The following is an 18750-nucleotide window of genomic DNA, read 5'->3' as shown; positions in this document are numbered from 1 at the left end:
ACTTCAAAGTACTTTCCTGGTGACAACTGATCAGTCCTGTGTGTGCAAAAAAGCTTAAGAGATGGCTACACTAAAACTCTTGTACTTCTGTGAGGCTGGGTCAACAGAGGAAGCAGGCTCCGGGCAAACAGTGGTCCAGGAAGGACAGAACTGTAGAGTGACTAAGAGAAACACAAGGCTCTGGAGGAGGAGGAGGAGGCGTGGCCTGGCCACACAGATAGTGCAGCAGGCACCAGGCCAATAAACGCTTTGCTCCCTGCCTTCTGGGCAAGAAAACAGGTTAGACATCTCTTTCTTTGAAGGAAGCATCCCTGTGTGTTTAACCTTCCTGGTTTCTCTAGTGCTCCACCTCTATGACTGCCTCACATTTTCACGTCACATGTGCCCTTATGCCCTCTGCCTCTTGCTCGGCACCTGTGTTTTGCCCTCTTTTGGTTTCCTTTTTAGTTTTTCTCAGCTTACACCAATTTATAGGCATACATATGTGCATCACAAGCTAGGATATGCATGAGGATGTACGTTTTTATATTATCATTATCTTTTTGAGTTTGTGTCACCTTGCTATATATCTAGGTCCGCACATTTCCTGCAGATTTCATAATCTCATGTTTGTGGTTGAATACAATTCTATTGCATATATATGATACACACACACACATGCACACGCACACATGCACACACACACACACACACACACACAACCTGTTTATCCGTTGATGAGGTTGCTCTGTCTCCTTGTTGTTGTGGGTGTAAGCAGTGAACATGGATGTGCGAGTTTGATACCTTTCTTTTTCTAACTTTTTTATGAATTAAATTTGTTCTCCTCCCCTACCCTCACTTGCTACCCACGCACCTCCTCACTACAAATCTCTCACACTTCTGTTTGTTTTAGTCTGTGACCTGCATAGTGGAACTAGCGCCATCTCCTGGACCGTGGGTTTGGAGCTACCCATTGGAACCCAGTGGGGCTACCCTCGGGTACACAATTCTCCCAGAACCTATAAGTAGCCAGTAGTTCAGCAGTAAGTAAGAGGTAGAGCCCATGATCCCTCCCACACCCGTGACTGACAGGGCCAGTCTTATACAGGCCTAGTACAGTGGCCACAGCTGCTAGGCGTTCATGATTGCAATTGCTGTGTCATGCCTGCAGGACGGCATTTCACCCCCTTCTCCTTGCCTTCCAGCGCTTACATCCTTGCTCCTCCCGTTTCTGTAATGTCCCTGAACCTTACAAGGGGTGGCATAAATGATTTGTCGAGGCCCAAACGTCAGCTGTCACTTATTCTTAGTCTCTTGAGCAGCCATGAATCTCTGCCTTCACCACTAGTCACTGCAAAGAGAGGCTTTTCTGACTAAAGCCAGGAGCGGGCTCTGTTCTTGGTATAAACATAGAGGTTTAGAAGACAGTGCGATGCTATGTCCGTTCCATTAAACAACCGTGGTAAGTTCTCCGTTTGGGCCTCTCACCTTCCCAGGCATGGGTTAGCTTACTGCTTTTGCAGTACTAGGCATAAATTAATTTTCTTCTGGAGAGTGGGCTTCAAATCCAGTCAGAGGATCATTATGGGCTGACGCCATAACAATCGTGTCACTATTGCTAAGATGGGCACATCTGGTCAGAAGGGCTGGTGTGTAGCTAGCAGACTTTACAGCTGGAAAAGTCCGCTGGCCACTGGCATCACACCTTCTGGTGCTGGGATGGCAGCCAGTGGAGAGAGGTTCCCTGCTCACTGCCAGCCTGCTGTCCGTGAGTCTTGCCGGCAGGATGTGTTGCATCTTCAGCAGTAATGCTTATTCTTTCGGTCTTTCTGGTAGGCAACTATGGGAACTGCTACAAGACTTTTGTTTGAGGGGTCCTCTGGGGCATGCCTTAACAACAGCTCCCACAGCCATCACTGGACACTTTGTTTAGTGACACGCTACTTCTAGGAGCAGCACTGTCTATCCATGCAGTCATATTCTCTCTCTCTCTCTCTCTCTCTCTCTCTCTCTCTCTCTCTCTCTCTCTCTCTCTCTCTCTCTCTCTCTCTTAATTGGGTTTACATGAAAATAAGTTTCTGTATCACTGTTTGAGGTAAGTTTCATTTTGGTTAATCCCCCACACGTCTTCCACCACCCCGTCCTAGTCCTACTTAAACTTCCCTGCCCCAGAATTCTCTCTACTTTCCTCTTTATCTGTCTCCTGCTGTCCTTCTTCCTTTATGGCATCATGCCGTAATATCCCCTTTCTAGTTTACTTACACGCACGCATGCACACACGCACGCACGCATGCACGCACGCATGCACGCACGCACGCACGCACGCACGCACGCACGCACGCATGCACACATTATAAGTGTGGTCACTGCAGGAAGGAAACCCGGGGTTTCCTGATCTTTACATTTTAAGGGAAATTGAAATCTGGGTCTTAAGGATTTCGGTTTTTACTGTTGACATATACTTCACATTTTAAGCAAACAGTATGCCATGTGTAGCGTGTCTACAGTTTAACGCTGACTGAAGACCAATTTTTGATTGCTGAGTTAGTGCCTTATGGGCCAGCTGTGTTCACATCAGGGTACAACATGCTCCTAACAATGGCCCTTTGTCGTTAAAAGAAATCCAATGTTCAGAATACCCTGTAGGGCCTCATCCTGGATTCTAGAGACAGTCAAGGATGTTCATGGTTGATAGCGACTCCTGTTTTCGGTCACTTGCTGGGTGCCAGTCACCATTTCCAGCTGTAGCACGGTGTAGGTGCACTTCCTGGAGCTTCTGACCCCTGTGAAGGAACTGCTCTCCATCTCGCACTACTGATGATGTGTAATATGACGTACAGCTCAGCGAGAGGTAAAGCGGGACACAGCCCCGAACACAGCGGCTGCCTCGCTTCACTGCCGTAGTGTACACTGTTAGGTTCAAGCGAGTCTACTGTCTCGGCCTCCTAAGAAGCCGCACGCCAAGCCTCCCTTCCATTCTCCAAGTGCGGTGTTAGCAAGCAGTGACTATTGTTGAGGTCACTTGGCTGCAAATGGCCTTTTCCATTTTATTCATTGTTTTCACTCCTTCCATTGCAGCTGTAGGTTGAGCGTAGGCTCTATAGGTTACAACCTTTTCTAATCTTTTGACCTGAAAGTCACTTCTCTATCAACATTTCTAATTGCAGAAGGCTCTTCTTGGTTTCTGAGCCTAACTCTGTTTTGACTGCTCGGTAGGGACTGGGGAGAACTCCCGCCAAAGACTTGGGGACATGAGGCACGAGATGATCCATCTAAAGTGCTTCTGAACCACTAACCACTCAGTAAGCTTGCTTTGAAAAGCACTGGGAAAGTAAGGAAGATTCTGGTTTTTGTTTTGGGTTTTTTTTTTTTTTTTTTTTTTTGTTTTTGTTTTTTTTTTTGTTTTGTTTTGTTTTGTTTTTTTGTAGTTTTACACACTTTTGTGTGAGGCTTCCATTGCCACATGCTTTATCTATCTGCCAGACAACTTCTGTTTTAAATAGACACCATGGGATGGAGAAAAACTTCAAGGTAAATTAGTGCTAACATTGAGAGAAGCACTGAATGTGTATATGTAGAAATACCACACAATTAAGCCTGTCATTTCGCGTAGGCACCATATGCCAGTGGAACAACTGACCTAACGGCGCCTTCAGTACCAGTCGGCCGTATGCGGGTTGTGTCATCCTGAAGCTTGGGAACACAGTGGCCGGGAGCTTAGGCTGAGCTTAAGTTCAAGTGTCACAGGAACTCCATTGTAGTGAAGGGTAATCACTGCAAGGAAGGACTCCTGATGGCTTACTAGTGAGAGTTAGCATCCCAGCGGCTCTATTGTTGTAGCCACCGATGAGCATTGGCGTTGTCCCCCATCTTATTGATTAGCACATAGTGATGAAGTAAGTTAATTGTACTTGTAGTCGTGCCAGGTGTGGACCGTCCGTGCCTGAGGTCTTCTGTCATTAAAGTAGAGATGAAACGCACTTCCGAGGCTTGTTTTTGAGACGAGAGCATAGGATAATGCACAGAAGATGCCAGGTATCACAAGTGAACAGAGTGTGCTCAATACAGATGCTTTGAGAATAGCTTGTAGCACGGGAGCTCGCTTACGCCTCTGGTGAAAAATGCGCACTTTTAGCCGGGTGGTGGTGGTGCATGCCCTTAATCCCAGCACTTGGGAGGCAGAGGCGGGTGGATCGCCGTGAGTTCGAGGGCAGCCTGGTCTACAAAGTGAGTCCAGGATAGTCAAGGCTACACAGAGTAACCTTGTCTCAAAAAACAAAAACAAAAACCCAACCAACTCACACGTTCCTATGTTGCTGTACATCAGTAATACTTACTTACTTAGAGTTTTGTTGTTCTTTGCTAGAAACACGTGTCGTGGCTGTGTCGGGACAACTGTAAAGACCAACCTTGTTTATTTTGTGTGAAATCACACGTGTTTCCTCAGCCGGGTATTCCTCAGCTGACGTCTGCTTTGCCTGTCTCCTAGGTGGTTAGATTTCATGGCGGAGCCCTTCCTGCCTACGTTGTATCCAGCATCCTTCTTGCTTATGGAGGACAGTTATACTCTGTCTTCTCAACAGGTAAAAACGCTTACCCCTTAAAAGTTAATGTTGCTTTAAACTTTACAGTAAAGCCACTGTTGGTTCCATGTCATTTTCCCTTGTTGATGTCTGGTTTTGTTTTTCCAGTACCAGGGATCAAAGCTAGGGCCCTGTGTGTTCTAAGAACGGCCACCCCTGGGCTCGTGTGCTCATGTGCATTTAGGCTGTGCTGGATTAGAAGGCATAATAAGAGCTTTTCTAGAATTAACCACCACCTTGGAAACTCCACAATAGCATGTGACCCTGTGACCAGTCTGCTTCCTGTCTTTTCAGTTTTATCAGTACCTTTGTCTTATATAAAGGAGCAAAAGTTACTATATACATTTTAAAAGGACTCATAAAAATAAGGAAGAGAAGAAAGGAAGGGAAGTGGGAAGGGGGAGGACGAGGAAGGAAGTAGGAAGGAGAGAGCCAGAAGGACTGGAGGCGGGGCTAGCAGTGGCCTCCATTGTCAATCCATCTTAAAGCCTCCAGTGCTTTTCAGGTACGATTCACACACTGCAGTTTGTCATGAGATTTAATCGTTTAGTTCAGTAGCCACGGCTTCCCGCAGGCCCACCACTGCCCCTTGTAACGAAAGCACTCTGCTGTCCTGCGTTTCTCACAGTTCAGATTGTGTTCATCGCATCCCCATGATGGACACGCTCTTCTGTCTTCTCTATTTTCTAAGACACACGTTGGTAGTTACAGCTGTGGGCGTCAGAGTCTCTTCTCGCCCACACTCCTCCCTCATGTAGCAGCAGCCGGGGCACTTGTGGTGATGAACTGGGCAGCGGTGTGCACACGCTGTGGTCTCACTTCCAGTCCTGGCTTATTCCTCCCACTCCCATCCTTCCATCTCTCCTCCTCCTTTCCTTCCTCGCCTTCCCTGTGTCTCTCCTCCCTCGTGTCCTAGCCATCCCTTTTCTCCTAGTTTCTGAGCCGATGCCTCATTACTGCTTGTTGAAGCTCTTACACGTGTCTGAAGAAGACAAGGTGTGCTTCCTGCCACGTGGCCTTGCAGGGAAGGTGGGGAAATCTTAGGCTTAGTTCTCCGGTTCTGCTCTGCTACTGCCCAGAGAAGCTTGTCCACAGGGCCAGCAAAGCGGAGGGCAGGGTGGCTCTGCAGAGGTGTGGGATGGGGAGAGAGTGAGGCCAAGCTATGTAATGCCAGGGGCCCTCCTCACCATTTCTCTGTACCAAATCTTTTTTTTTATTTCTTACTACTCGGTTCTTTTAATGATCTTCAAAGAACTCCAATGCCCTTTAATAGCGTCTGTGAATTTAGTGTTAATATTTAGTCTGTTAACCTGTATGCCAAGGAAAGGAAAGAAATGTGGTCTGTCCCAGAACTGGCCTTTTGAACAATTACCATACAAAGCATGAAATATCATAGTGGCTTTTTGCAAACAAAGTGTGCTGCAATTGGTACCCCACCTCCCCCGCCCCCCGCCACTAATCTCTCCTCATGTCCTGTGTCCTTTTGTGGTCCCCCAGCTCCTCGGCACCTTCCCATTTTTTTCCTTGGCCTCCTTTGTATCTTAGGAGTGACTCTTGTTTGTGCCCATTTATATGCACACATACATATACATACATGCAGACTAAGTTCAGCACATAGAAAGAACATGCAGCTGTTGCCCTCTGAGTTTTAGACCTGGGGCTATTCTGGCAGGAGGACATGAGCCAGCCTATGATATATGTTTGCTGCATTTTGAAAAGAGACATTTCAGCTAGGTGGTAGTGGCACACGCCTCTAATCCCAGCACTCTGGAGGCAGAGGCAGGAGGATCTCTGTGAGTTCGAGGCCAGCCTGGTCTACAGAGTGAGTTCCAGGACAGCCAAGGCTACACAGAAAAGGCTTCTCAGAAAAAAGAAAAGAGACACTTCGTACTGCTTTGTTCCCACAGACTGATAGTTGACTCTGACTCACAGAATTGCTGGCTTGTCTGTGGAGACGCTAGGGATAGTTGGAACTAGCCGTCCTGGAGAATGTAAACGTATGCATATGCCTCAAACAAATTAGGAGGTAGTCATGCAGCAAGTATGCAAATCATGCCACCTGTAGATTGTACCCACTAGAATGAGTATAGTAAAGGGATAATAATAATAATATGCTAATAAGACCGAGAAGAGACTTGATACCCTATGAGCATATACAGGGGGAGGAGGTCCCCCTCAGTCACAGTCATAGGGGAGGGGAGGAAGGGGAAAATGGGAGGGAGGGAAGAATGGGAGGATACAAGGGATGGGATAACCATTGAGATGTAATATGAATAAATTTTTAAAAATTCAAAAAATAATAATATGCTAATAAGGAAGTAGAGAAGCTGCAGCCTTCGTACACAGCTGTTGAAAACCAACCTGGCTGTTCTGTCCTACCGTAAACTCAGCATCTCTGTGTTTAGGAACATGCCAAAGAGAATTGAAAGCTTTCATCCATATAAGAACATGTACACAAATATCCACAGTAATGTTTTCATAATATTAATAATAATTATTCATAATAATCATAAAATAAAATATTCATGATAATTTACAAGCAAAGCACTTGCTAAGAGATATGAGGGGCTGGGGAACTTGCCTGGCATGCCTTCACAGGCCTCACTAGGCTTGATCCCTGGCACCTCAAAAAAATTCTATACATGTTAAAATGTGGTTGAGTCTTGACAAGTGTTGAATGAAAGAGGCTAATCACAAGGCTAATACATGATTTATTCCATTTATATATGTGTTCAGGATAGGAATATCTATAGTGACAAAAGATAGATTAGTGATTACAAACAGTGGAAAATTTGAAAGCAAATGAGGGAACGAGCACGTCCTGAGACTGATCGTAGTGATGGCACATAACCAAATAAATATACCAAACGCCATTGATCGAGTGGACTTCCAGTGGATGGTTGTATGGCGTACGAATTATATCTCAGTAAAAGTATCTAAAGTCACGTGTCAGCATTTATAAAAATATACATTGATAAGCCCTGGCTCTGACACCTACATTTGCTTGATAGATGAGGAGATGTGTGGATTACGGTGAACCTTTGCAAGCACTCTCTGTGGTAAAGCTATAGACCCATACAGCTTTGGCACACAATGGTGTTCTTTTGTGATACCTTACTGCTGGCATTGTGATACAAAGTATCTTTGTTTAATTACTGTGAATTCTTTGTTTCACACAAATGATTTTCTTTCATCGCCAGGTTATTGCTTAGAATATGCTACAATGTTGGATAAAGAAGCCAAGCCATACAAAGTTGACCCATTTGTAATTATGATTAAGTTTTTGTTGGGGTAAGTTTTATTGTCTGTGATTTTAACATTGTCTGTAAAAAATGAGGTTTTTGATTCGTAATGTAATACGAACTTTCATATATATTTGGCAGTTGATATATTTTATTAAATTGGAATTTTCTTTTAGGAAAAGGCCCAATTTATGTCTGTCAGTTTTTATTTTCAGTAGTGTAATCATTTCAAAAGTGATTATAGATTTTTATTTTTATTATGTATGTGTCTAAAAATCTAAAAGCTTAAACTTTAACCTAGTTAATATCTGTTGCTCACATCTGGTAATTTTTTTTTTTTTTTTTTACTAAGAATCATTTCTTTCTCATTCTGTCATTCTAAATAGCTGTTGACTTCCTGACTCGAAGCAGCTAAACACTGTATTAGTTCACATAGGGACTGAAAGGAAGAAAGTAGTCCTGCGGCCCTGGACTCCCATACATAATGGTCATAGACTCACTGTTCAAAAGAATTAGGAACCGAGGACAGATGAGTTCACTTGGTGGGTAGAAGTGCTCACTGTGGACATGTGAGTTGGAATCCTGTACCTCTAAAACCCCAGCACTGACCGGGAAAGGACAGTGGATCCCAAGAGCCTGCTGGCTGGAATAGCAAACTTCAATTCAGTGACAGACAGACCCTCTCTCAAGGGTCTCAAGGCATAGAGCTGGAGAGGAAGATACTCAGTCTGTGTGCAGCACACGCATGTGTGCTCACTCACGTGCTCACTCGCGTGCACACACTCATACATGAACACACACAGAAGGGAAAGAAGTAAAAACCACGCGTGAGTGCACACACACTTGTGAACCAGCAGGAGGCAGGAAGATCTACACTTCACAGCCAGCTTGAGCCGCATGAGCATGTGCGTGAAAAAAAAAAAAAAAAAGAAGAAGCACGATTTGTTTTCAGTCTATTTTGCAAACTATTTTAGCACTTTAGGGGCTCTGGTAAATGGCTAGACATCTCAAGTAAACCGCAGCTAAGCAACAGTCGTTGGGCTCTTGTTTGGTTGTGCGTCTGTTTTATGGTTTTGTTTGTCCGTTTTACAGGTATAAGTGGTTTAAGGAACTCTGGGACGCGGTGTTGCTGCCGGAGTTAGACGCCATCGTTTTAACTAGTCAGAGTATGTGCTTTCCCCTTGTGTCCTTGATTCTCTTTCTGTTTGGAACATGCACAGCGTACTGGAGCGGCCTGCTCTCTTCCACCTCTGTGCAGCTCCTTTCTTCGCTGTGGCTCGCCCTGAAAAGGTAAAGTTATGCTAAAAAGCTTTCTTACCGAGCTCAATGAGGAAACTGTAAGAGCCAGGTGTAGGCTGGTGCAAGAGCTTGTGTCTAGTACTTGCCAGCACCTGAGTTTGATCCTCGGGACTGAAAAGAGGACAAGGAGAGAGGAAGGGGAAATATGCCATCTTATGCACACACACATATACATTTCAATAGGGAATCGTAAAATTGCTAGTCGTCACTCATTTTGTAAATAAGGAGGCTGGCTTCTGTTATCAAACTCGAAGGTAGGGCACTTCTGTCCTGGTCCTTACCACCTGGACGCATGGATAAAGCCCTGAGAACGGCGGCTGGAGGTGTGTTACAGTCCCACGGGCAGCTCGAATGTAAGGTTGCTTGGCGCCTTTCTGATGAAACCCCAAGTCTAGTTTTCTTTTCAGTCCTCCCTGCGTGCAGCATGGCTGTGACATGGTTTCCTGTAATGGGGGACGTTACACGGACTGCTTCTTCCCTCGAGTTCTCTGGTCCTTCTCAGGTCTCTGTCAGCGAGATCTCAGGCATTGCAGGCAGAAATGTGTCCTTCTGTCAGGGCTGGGCATGCGCGGCACAGGCGCTGCCAAGGACTGTCATGTTTCCTTCCTTAGTAAAAGTCACAGGATGGCTGAAATAATCATCCTGGTGTGTTATAGACATGTTTATGACATCTGACCTTGATTGAGAAGTGCTTCATGCATTTATTCTGTGTTCCTCACAGCAGAGCAGCTGGTTGAGCACTCTGGGCTCAGTGCCCATCTGAAATGCTCAAGCCGTTAGGCATTTCCAACCTCAGACCCTCTAGATTTTGAAATATTTGCATATACCTAATGAAAAATCTTGAGGATGGGGCCAACCTCCAAATACGAAATGCGTTTGTTTTATATCACTTTATACGCGTAGCCTGAAGATTATTTTACACCGGTTTCCTTAGTTCACGTGTATTTTGGCTGTGGCCTACCAATGAGGTCACGGATTGGAATGTCCTTTTGTGACACGAGGGGTCCTCAGCCTTGTCTTTTGTGGACTATGTGAATACATATATTTACTGTATTTTAAAAACTTGGCTCTTTTTTTATTGCAGACCTGCTGAACTTCCAAAAGACATCAAGGTGATGTCGCCAGACTTACCTGTTCTGACAGTTGTCTTTCTCATAGTGAGTTGGACAACTTGTGGAGCGTTCGCCATACTTCTGTCTTATCTGTATTATATGTTCAAGGTATGTTGGATCAGTAAAGCCAGAGGGCCTGGCCTTTGTGTTAGTTACCTGTAGATCGCCTCATGGGCACTATTAATGAAAAATTGTGATTTTTTTTTCTGAATGCAACCTTTTTATATCAGAAAGGTGGGGCAAAGGTTTTTGGTTTGTTCAGTTTGGTTTGGTTTTTGCACCTTGGTTATTGAAGTTATACTTAGTTAAGAATAGAATTGAAATTATTGGTCTGAATTGGGATTTTGGTTAAAACAAAGGGAGAGAGATGTAATCTGTTTTAGGTTGCTTTTTGCTCTTACAAATATTGGCTTTTTAAACATTTTACTAGGCCAGATCCACTCACACCATTCAGAGGATGAGTCAGAAATGGAAACGTTTTGTTAGGTTTTTTTTTTTTTTTTTTTTTTTTTTTTTTTAAAGATTTATTTATTATTATGTATACAGTGTTGTCTGCATGTACACCTGCAGGCCAGAAGAGGGCATCAGATTACATTACAGATGGTTGTGAGCCACCATGTGGTTACTGGGAATTGAACTCAGGACTTTTAGAAAAGCAGGTGGTGCTCTTAACCACTGAGCCATCTCTCCAGCCCACGTTTTGTTAGTTTTAATCATGTCCCAGCCGTGTATAAACGCGGACATGTGTTGCTGAAGAATCAGAGGCAATGATAACAAAGATGAAGCTGCTGGTTTTATGGGAGAAGCAGAAAACACCGAGTAAGCTACCAGCTCTGCAGGGCATCCAGGAGGCTACAGGCTACATGCGTGGTGCATTGGTCATATGAGTGCGCTGTTGACCCCACGCTAGATAACTGTTTTCACTTCTTTTTAATATATATTTTATTAATTTATTCATATTACATCTCAATTTTTATCCCATCTCTTGTATCCTCCCATTCCTCCCTCCCTCCCATTTCCCCCTACACCCCTCCCCTATGACTGTGACTGAGGGGGACCTCCTCCCCTGTATATGCTCATAGGGTATCGAACCTCTTCTTGGTAGCCTGCTGTTTTCACTTTTAAACAAGGTTCTCTCTGCCTCTTTTTAAACACGAAGATTTGCACACTGTCAATTACTTTTAGTTTTCTAACGAGAGCTTCTGTGCATCTGAAAAGCTGTCTAGAGTTACTTGAGTTTATAAATGGTATGGTTAGGTTCTGGTTTCTTTTTTTTTTTTTTTAATTAGATTAAAAAAAAAACTGTCTCAATAGGCAAAACTCCCTCAGATATTTAATGTAAGGGAAATAATAAATTTATAAATGTTCTTCCAAGTCTTGTAGGTATTTTACCACCACATACAATTAAATATTTTTATATAATATTGAATATGGTCAAACTCTTGACCTATGAGACATGTAAATTGCTGTAGCAACTCAGTATTTGAACATAAATGCACAGGATTTAAAACGTCTCTGAATATTCTAGAAGTTTGCGTTGTTTCCTTTTTTGTGTTTTTCTTCCTAAATACATAAAAGTTAGCATTTGCTGTGACCTATCTTTCATAAAATACTGTTTTTCAATGTTTAAATGAAGCCTGGTTGTTTATTTTTTTAAAATGTTTTCATTATTGCTTATTTTTATTTTAGGTGTATGACTGTTTCTTCTGCACTGTGTGTGCACTGCCCATGGAAGCCAGCAGATGGCATCAGAACCCCCAGAAGTAAAGTTAGGGAGGCTTATGAGCCCTGTGGGGGCTTAGAACCAAACCAGGCCCTATGCAAAAGCACTTAGTGTTCTTGGTCACTGGGCCATATCTCCAGCCATATTTTTTAAGTTTTCAGATTATAATGCTTCTCAGTTTTAACTTTTTTAAAAAGTCCATTGTTTTTCTTCCAAATACAAGTAAAATTAAATGAATTTCCTCCTCCTAGGTTGTTCATCTCCAAGCCAGCCTAACAACCTTTAAAAACAACCAGCCAGTGGTAAGTTTTAGTTTCTAACCATATAGTTAGTATGAAAGTGTTAGAGCCAGAAACGCGCTGAAGGAAAGACCCCAGACTCAAATGGTATGCCAGCAGCAAAGAGCACTTATTCTACCGAAATCGAGCATGCTAGGGTCACCTCTTAGACACAATAGCACCCACCAGGTGAGCTCGAAGGCTCTCTTTAAAGGCCTTCAGGGGAATTCCTGGGGGCGGGGTTACTTAACCATTAGCTTGCTGGAATCCACTTAGATCACATAATGACAACCCAGGTGAGCTCACAGGCTCTCTTTAAGGGCAGTGAAGGGAATTCCAAGGAGGGCTAACTAACCATTCACACTAGAAAGCCTGCAATCTGAGAAAATGCAGGCAACCTACCCTCAGTAGGTCAGAGGTCAGGAGTTAATCATAGGGCAGGAGATGTCCAGGCCTGTTGTAAATCTTCCTTAAGCAATTAGACCAGCAGTAAACTAACCTTAAGCAATCTCCAGCCACATGGTTAGGCTGTTTCTCATTGGCTGCCCTTTTTCTGCAGTATTTCCAATGACCACTGAGCTCATTTCTGAGGAATGGAGGCTTAGGCCTGCTCTGAACTGACAAGAAACTGAAGCCTGTTATAGAGCTGGCTTGGCCCCTAGATCAAGCCTTTTGGGGCCTCAGTGTTTCTCAGGAGTTTTGAATATGGGTCCCTCTGGGGCCCCACAAAAGTACTTAAGAAAGCTTACATTTGATTTTGTTATTGATGTTGTGTTTTGAAGTTTAGGGGTAGGAGGTTAGGATTTTATAATGTTTAAAAGTAATTATGAATTTAAGTAACTTTAGGCAAAGTTGAAGAATATTAAAACAGACTTGACTCGTGCTCAGTTTCACTTGTTCCTAGGTTACCTTCATCACTTGCTGTGTTAAAAAAAAAAAAAACAGCTAAATTTAAATTTTATTTTGAGTTATTCCTAACAATAAAAATAAGAAGTGAAGAGAATGTAGCTGACCATGGTCACACAGCCTGGCATTTCACACAGCACACAGGAGGCTGAAGCAGAGAGACGGTTTGAGCCCAAGAGTTTGAGACAAGCCAGGGTAACATAGCAAGACCCCATCTCAAACAAAACAAAAACTAATAACACTCTCATGATGAGAGCAATTTTAAAATACCTTTAACAAAGTAATCTCGGTGTTTCATTTATGTTTGGTAATGAAAAGATGGTTTAGCAATTTAGTTTGATTCTAAACAATATCTTGAAATTATTTCTGATTATTTATATCTTGACATTCTTGTTTTTATTGCTTTCTAGAATCCCAAACACTCAAGAAGAAGTGAAAAAAAGTCCAACCACCATAAGGACTCCTCCGTGCAGAGTCTTCGCTTGTCTGTCAGCGATGCTGAGGACAGTCTGCGCATGCACAGCACCGTGATCAACCTGCTGGCGTGGGTCGTGCTGCTCAGCATGCCGTCCCTAATCTATTGGTTAAAGAACCTTAGGTGCGTTTCTTTCTGGAATTACTGTTTGTGGAGGTCAGACAATAAATCTTAATAGAGCCGGGCTGGGTTCCTGACACTCCATGGGGAAGATATATATTGCCTGGGATTTGTTTTCAGTGTGTTTCCATTCCCTCGTTAGCTGTAAGTTTTGAGATAATATTCTCCAAAAACCTGCCAAAGAAAATGATTTGTAATTTTTACAAAAACAGTAATATATAAACTACTTTTATTATATGTGGCATATAAAATGATGGGTTTCATTGTAATATTTCCATACATGCCTGTTACTATGGAGGTCACCTTCTCTTGTCCCAGATTCTCTTTCCTGTTGGTCCCTTCCTCGTACGAACACGTACGAACAGCCTTTAAAAAAAGTTAGTATGAGCTGGGCATGGTGGTGCACGCCTTTAATCCTAACACTCGCAAGGCAGAGGCAGGCAGATCTCTGTGAGTTTGAGGCCAGCCTGGTCTACAAAGTAAGTCCAGGACAGCCAAGGCTACACAGAGAAACCCTGTCTCGAAAAACAAACAAACAAACAAACAAAAAAAAGTTAGTATGATGCCTAGGAGTAAACCTAACCAAGGAGGCGAAATGAAGCCCTGTTAAAATGTATTTGGAAGCACAGTGGATTCCAAATAGCCAAAGCCATCCTGAGTGGAAAAAGAATACTACGTACAACAGGGGTGCCAGCAAATGACCAACACAGAATATCAACAATTGCAAAGTTATGAATGCGCTTAGATGCTCATTAACATGAATGCATAAAGGAAGTTCAGCATGTTTACACAGTGGAGTATTCAGCCATAAAAAACAAAATCATGTTGTTAGCAAGAAAATGGACGGAAATTGGAGGTTATTGTGTTAAGTGAAATAAGCTACACTCAGAAAAATGGATATGGCATATTTTCTCTAACACGTGAAAAATTTCAAAAAGATGTGAAAGTACAAGAAGGCTGTTTGGCATCCATTAGCATTTTCTCAGGATCCACTTGAATCCGTTGATTGCTTTGTACAATACAACCATTTCTACAACATTCACTCTGCTGATCCGTAATTATAGAAGATCTTTCAAGCCTCTAGGATTCATCTCAAATCCTTTCTTTGGTGGTGTATACGTTTCATTATAGAGATCGTTAGCCTCCTTGGTTTATTCCTGGCCATTTGACTGACTCTTTAAAGGCTGTTTGTCCATGGTTTTGTTTTTCTGATCTCATCCTCAGTGTGTTCCCTACTGGAGAATTGAAACGTGGTGGGTTTTGTGTGCAGTTACTTTGCTGAAAATGTTTATGAGATCTGAGAGTTCCCTAATGGAATTTTTGGGGTAGAGGATCATATTTTATTCTAAGAGGGATAGTTTGACCTTTTATTTTTATCCCTTTTATTTTATTTTCTTGCTTTATTGGTCTGACCAAAACCTCAAGCATTCTACTGAATGAGAGTAGGCAGACGACATCCCTGCAGCGTTTCTCCCAGTCAGCATTAAGTAGGTTGGTCTGTTCTTTACTTTGATGAGCTATTCTTGTCTTGGATTCTTTAGGGCTTTTTCCTGAAAGGATACTGAATTTTATCAAAGGCTTTTTTTTTTTTTTTTTTTTTAATCTAATGAGATGATCATGTGGGTTTTGCCCTTGGTCTTGTTCGTGCACTAAGTTATGTTGTTTTATTTGTGCGTGTCTGCGTCCTTTCATTCATCCCTGGAATGAAAGCAACTGGATGACATCTTTTGACTGTGATGTTGAACTCAGTTTGAAAGTGATCAAGGATTGTTGCACTGTTTCATCAGAGAGATGGGTCTATAGTTTCCTCTTTGTTGCATCTTCATCGTATTAGGGGACATGCCTGGTGCTGTTTTATATACTATTTGGGAGTGTTCTTTCTATTTTGTGGACTGAGCTGATAGAATCAGTCTGTCCCTGGGCTTTCCTCTGTTGGGAGACATTTTCCATTGCTTGTAATAGATCTGCTAAATTGTTTATATCCTCTTGGATCAATTGTATGTAGATCAAAGTCTGTCTAGAAAATTATCATTTTCGTCTTTTAGGTTTGTTTTTTTTTTTTTCAGTTTTATTATTATACAAGTTCTCAAAATAGTCCATAATGATCCTCCAGATCTCAGTGCTATCACTTCTCTTTGTTTTTATTTTTATTAATTTATTTCTCTCCTATTGTTATGGCTAGCTTGGCTAACAGTTTGTCAGTATTGTTTACCATTGCAGAGAACCCACTGTTTATCTCAGTGCTCCCTTTTATTGTTTCTTGAGTCTCCATTTCATTCATTTCTGTCCTAATGTTTATTACTTCTGTCTACTGATTTAGAGTTTAATTTGTTCCGTTTTCAAAGACCTTCGAGCACATCATTAGGTTACTTGAGATCTGTTTTATTTTGGGGTTGTGTGTGTGTGTGTGTGTGTGTGTGTGTGTGTGTGTGTGTGTGTGTGTGTGTGTGTTTAATGTAGGTCCTTATAGCTATAACCTTCCTGTTGAATCTCTTTATCCTAGAACTTCTGCTAAGTGATGTTTCGTTTTCATTTGATTCTACAGATTTTTAAATTTCCCTTGATTAAAGAAATCAACCCAACTGATCACTCAAAAGCATATTGTTTAAATTCCATGTTCTTGTATCATTTTTATAGTTTCTTTTTGTTGTTTATTTGAATTTTATTCTGTTATGATTTGATAAGATACAAAAAAATTATTTTAGTGTCTTAAAATTAAGACTTGTTTTAAGTCCTAAAATGTGTTCTATTTTGGAGAAAGTTCTGTAGGCTGCTAGGAATGTATATTTCACAGATGGTGGGTAGGATATGCTAGTGGTATTTATTAAAAACATCTTGTATTTGAAGTAATTTAATCTGAAATTTTAAGGAGGGGTGTGTGGATACATGACCAAACTTTTGATGAGGGAATGTGGGTGGCATCCACTGTTACTGTACCAGTAGCATTTATTTTATGAACTTTATTGCCCCAACAGTCATCATAGATATTTTTAATTGCTATGGGGGTACTTATCTTATTTTTAACTTTATGTATGAGTGTGTGTGTCTGTGTGTGCATATATCCACATGAGTGCAAGTGCATTTTGAAGGACAGAGGCAATCGATCCTCTGGTGTGGTGGTTGTGACCTACCCGACATGGCTGCTGGAAACCAACTCTAGCCCCTTGCAAGAGTAAACCGCACTCCTAAATGCTGAGCTGTCTCTCAAGCCCTTGATATATCTTCTTGATGGACTGTTTCCTTCATTGATAGTACGTACCTTCTTTACCTCTTCAGACTATTTTATTTTTCATGACTTCTGCTCTGTCAGCTACCAGTGTGGCTACTTTTATTTACCTCAGATTGGAACGATTACCTTCCTATCCTTGCACGTTCACTCCAGGCATGTCTTTGTCAGGGAACTGAGTTCCTTTCAGAGGGCACACACAGTTCAGCCAATTTATATCTTAACTGGATAGTTAGGACTGTTTGTGTTAGTGCGATTATTGGAAAGTGTGCACTAATTTCTCCCTCATCTTAGAAGTTCACTTACATACTGTTACTAATGTTCGATTCGTTCGTACGTCTCATGTAGTTGCTGACTTTCTGCTGAGATTCCCTCCATGGTTCTCATGCCTTGGGTGTGTCTTTCTTCCTTTTGTGCGTGGTGTTTCCTTAAGTACCTTCTTCTGCTCCTTTCATATCCCCGAAGTACTCTCGCTAGTCCTTAGCATGACGGTACTTGGTTCTGCTTAAAATCAGAAGGATAACTGCTGCATGTCCTAGTTTGCCTTGTGTTAGGGGGACACCCTGACCAAAGCCAACTTGAGGAGGAAAGGGTTTGGCTTACAAGTTAACAGTCCGTCACTAAAGGAAGGAGTTAAAGGCAAACTCCCGGAGTCAGGACCTGATGCAGAATTCCTGGAGGAACAGCTTGCTTTCTCATAGAACCCAGGCACACCTGCCCAGAGACAGCCCTGCTCACGGCGGGCTGGCCCCTCCTCTATCGACCATTGCTTTGAAGAAGAAGAAAAAAGCACACCCCAGATATGCCCACAGGCCAGTCTGGTGGAGGCAATCCTCAGCCGAGCTTCCTTCCTTCTGGGTGACTTGTTTATGTTGATTTAAGAAAAGCTAACCAGCACTGGGTAAGGTATCCTAGTTAGCAGTTAGTCTGTGTCAGGGCTTGCATCAGTTCAAGCCATATGTGCTGGCACACACCTGTAACCCTAGCATGGAAGAGTCTAAACTGTGGGGTTCAAAAGTTCAAGGTCAGCCTGAGGCAGAAAGTAAGCTCCAGCCCCATCTGGGTTCCACAGCAAAATTCTGTGTCAAAACCAACCGAAAAGGAAAGATATCACCTCCCTCTTGCGTATCCTTTGGTGTGCCTGCTGAGAGACATGCTGTCATTCTGAGGGGCTTCCCTTCAGATGGGGCTTGACATCTTTCTTACCACTGTCCGTGTTCTTTGTTCTGAGCCTCGTGTGTTTAACTGTAGTAGGATGTAGGGCGGTTCCTCTCTCATCACGTCCATACATGGTTCTTAAGGCCCCTTATAACTATATGCTGATTCCTTTTCCTAGGTGTGGGGGATTTTCTGTGTAAATTTCATCGGATTGGACATATTTCCCGAGTTTTTAGTTTCTGCCTCAGTTTCCTCAGATACACTACAGAGTTTGGCTCCTTCATTTCCCAGGAGCCCTGGGTGTTGTGCTCGTAACTTTTGTTTTTTTCTTCCTTTCTCACCCGCTTGCGTTCTTTTTCAGATGAATAAGATTATTTCATATCCTTGTCTTCCATTCCCTGGCATTCTTTCTTCTACCTGATATGGTCTATTGTTGACTCACCACTGGATTTTTATAGTAATTATTGAGCTTTTCATTTCTACGATTCTATTTGGCTTTTTCAGAAGCCACATGTCTTTTCTGAGTCTCCCACCTCAGTTGAATTTCTGATCCAAGCCTTTTATTGAATCTTTAATATATCCTACTGCTTCTTTGAACCTTCTTTGAAGCCATTGTCTTTTAAAACAAGGCTTTGGTTTCTTTGCTATT

At 42.5% G+C, this 18750-nt stretch overlaps 1 protein-coding gene across 1 annotated transcript in view; it reads left to right on the top strand.

Annotated features, from left to right (window-relative positions):
- Pgap1 (post-GPI attachment to proteins inositol deacylase 1) overlaps positions 1 to 18750 on the top strand; it is a 69924-nt gene that overhangs the window by 47434 nt on the left and 3740 nt on the right. Inside the window, exons 20-25 of the mRNA XM_051153823.1 lie at positions 4469 to 4562; positions 7763 to 7853; positions 8897 to 9094; positions 10188 to 10323; positions 12190 to 12240; positions 13533 to 13720. Of these exons, the coding sequence (XP_051009780.1) occupies positions 4469 to 4562; positions 7763 to 7853; positions 8897 to 9094; positions 10188 to 10323; positions 12190 to 12240; positions 13533 to 13720 (758 nt within the window). The remainder of the gene's footprint in view (positions 1 to 4468; positions 4563 to 7762; positions 7854 to 8896; positions 9095 to 10187; positions 10324 to 12189; positions 12241 to 13532; positions 13721 to 18750) is intronic.

The sequence above is a fragment of the Acomys russatus genome, chromosome 12, assembly GCF_903995435.1.
Source record: "Acomys russatus chromosome 12, mAcoRus1.1, whole genome shotgun sequence".
Taxonomy (NCBI): Eukaryota; Metazoa; Chordata; class Mammalia; order Rodentia; family Muridae; genus Acomys; species Acomys russatus.
Note: the sequence above shows the minus strand (reverse complement) of the source record. Positions and strands in the feature narration are given on the sequence as shown.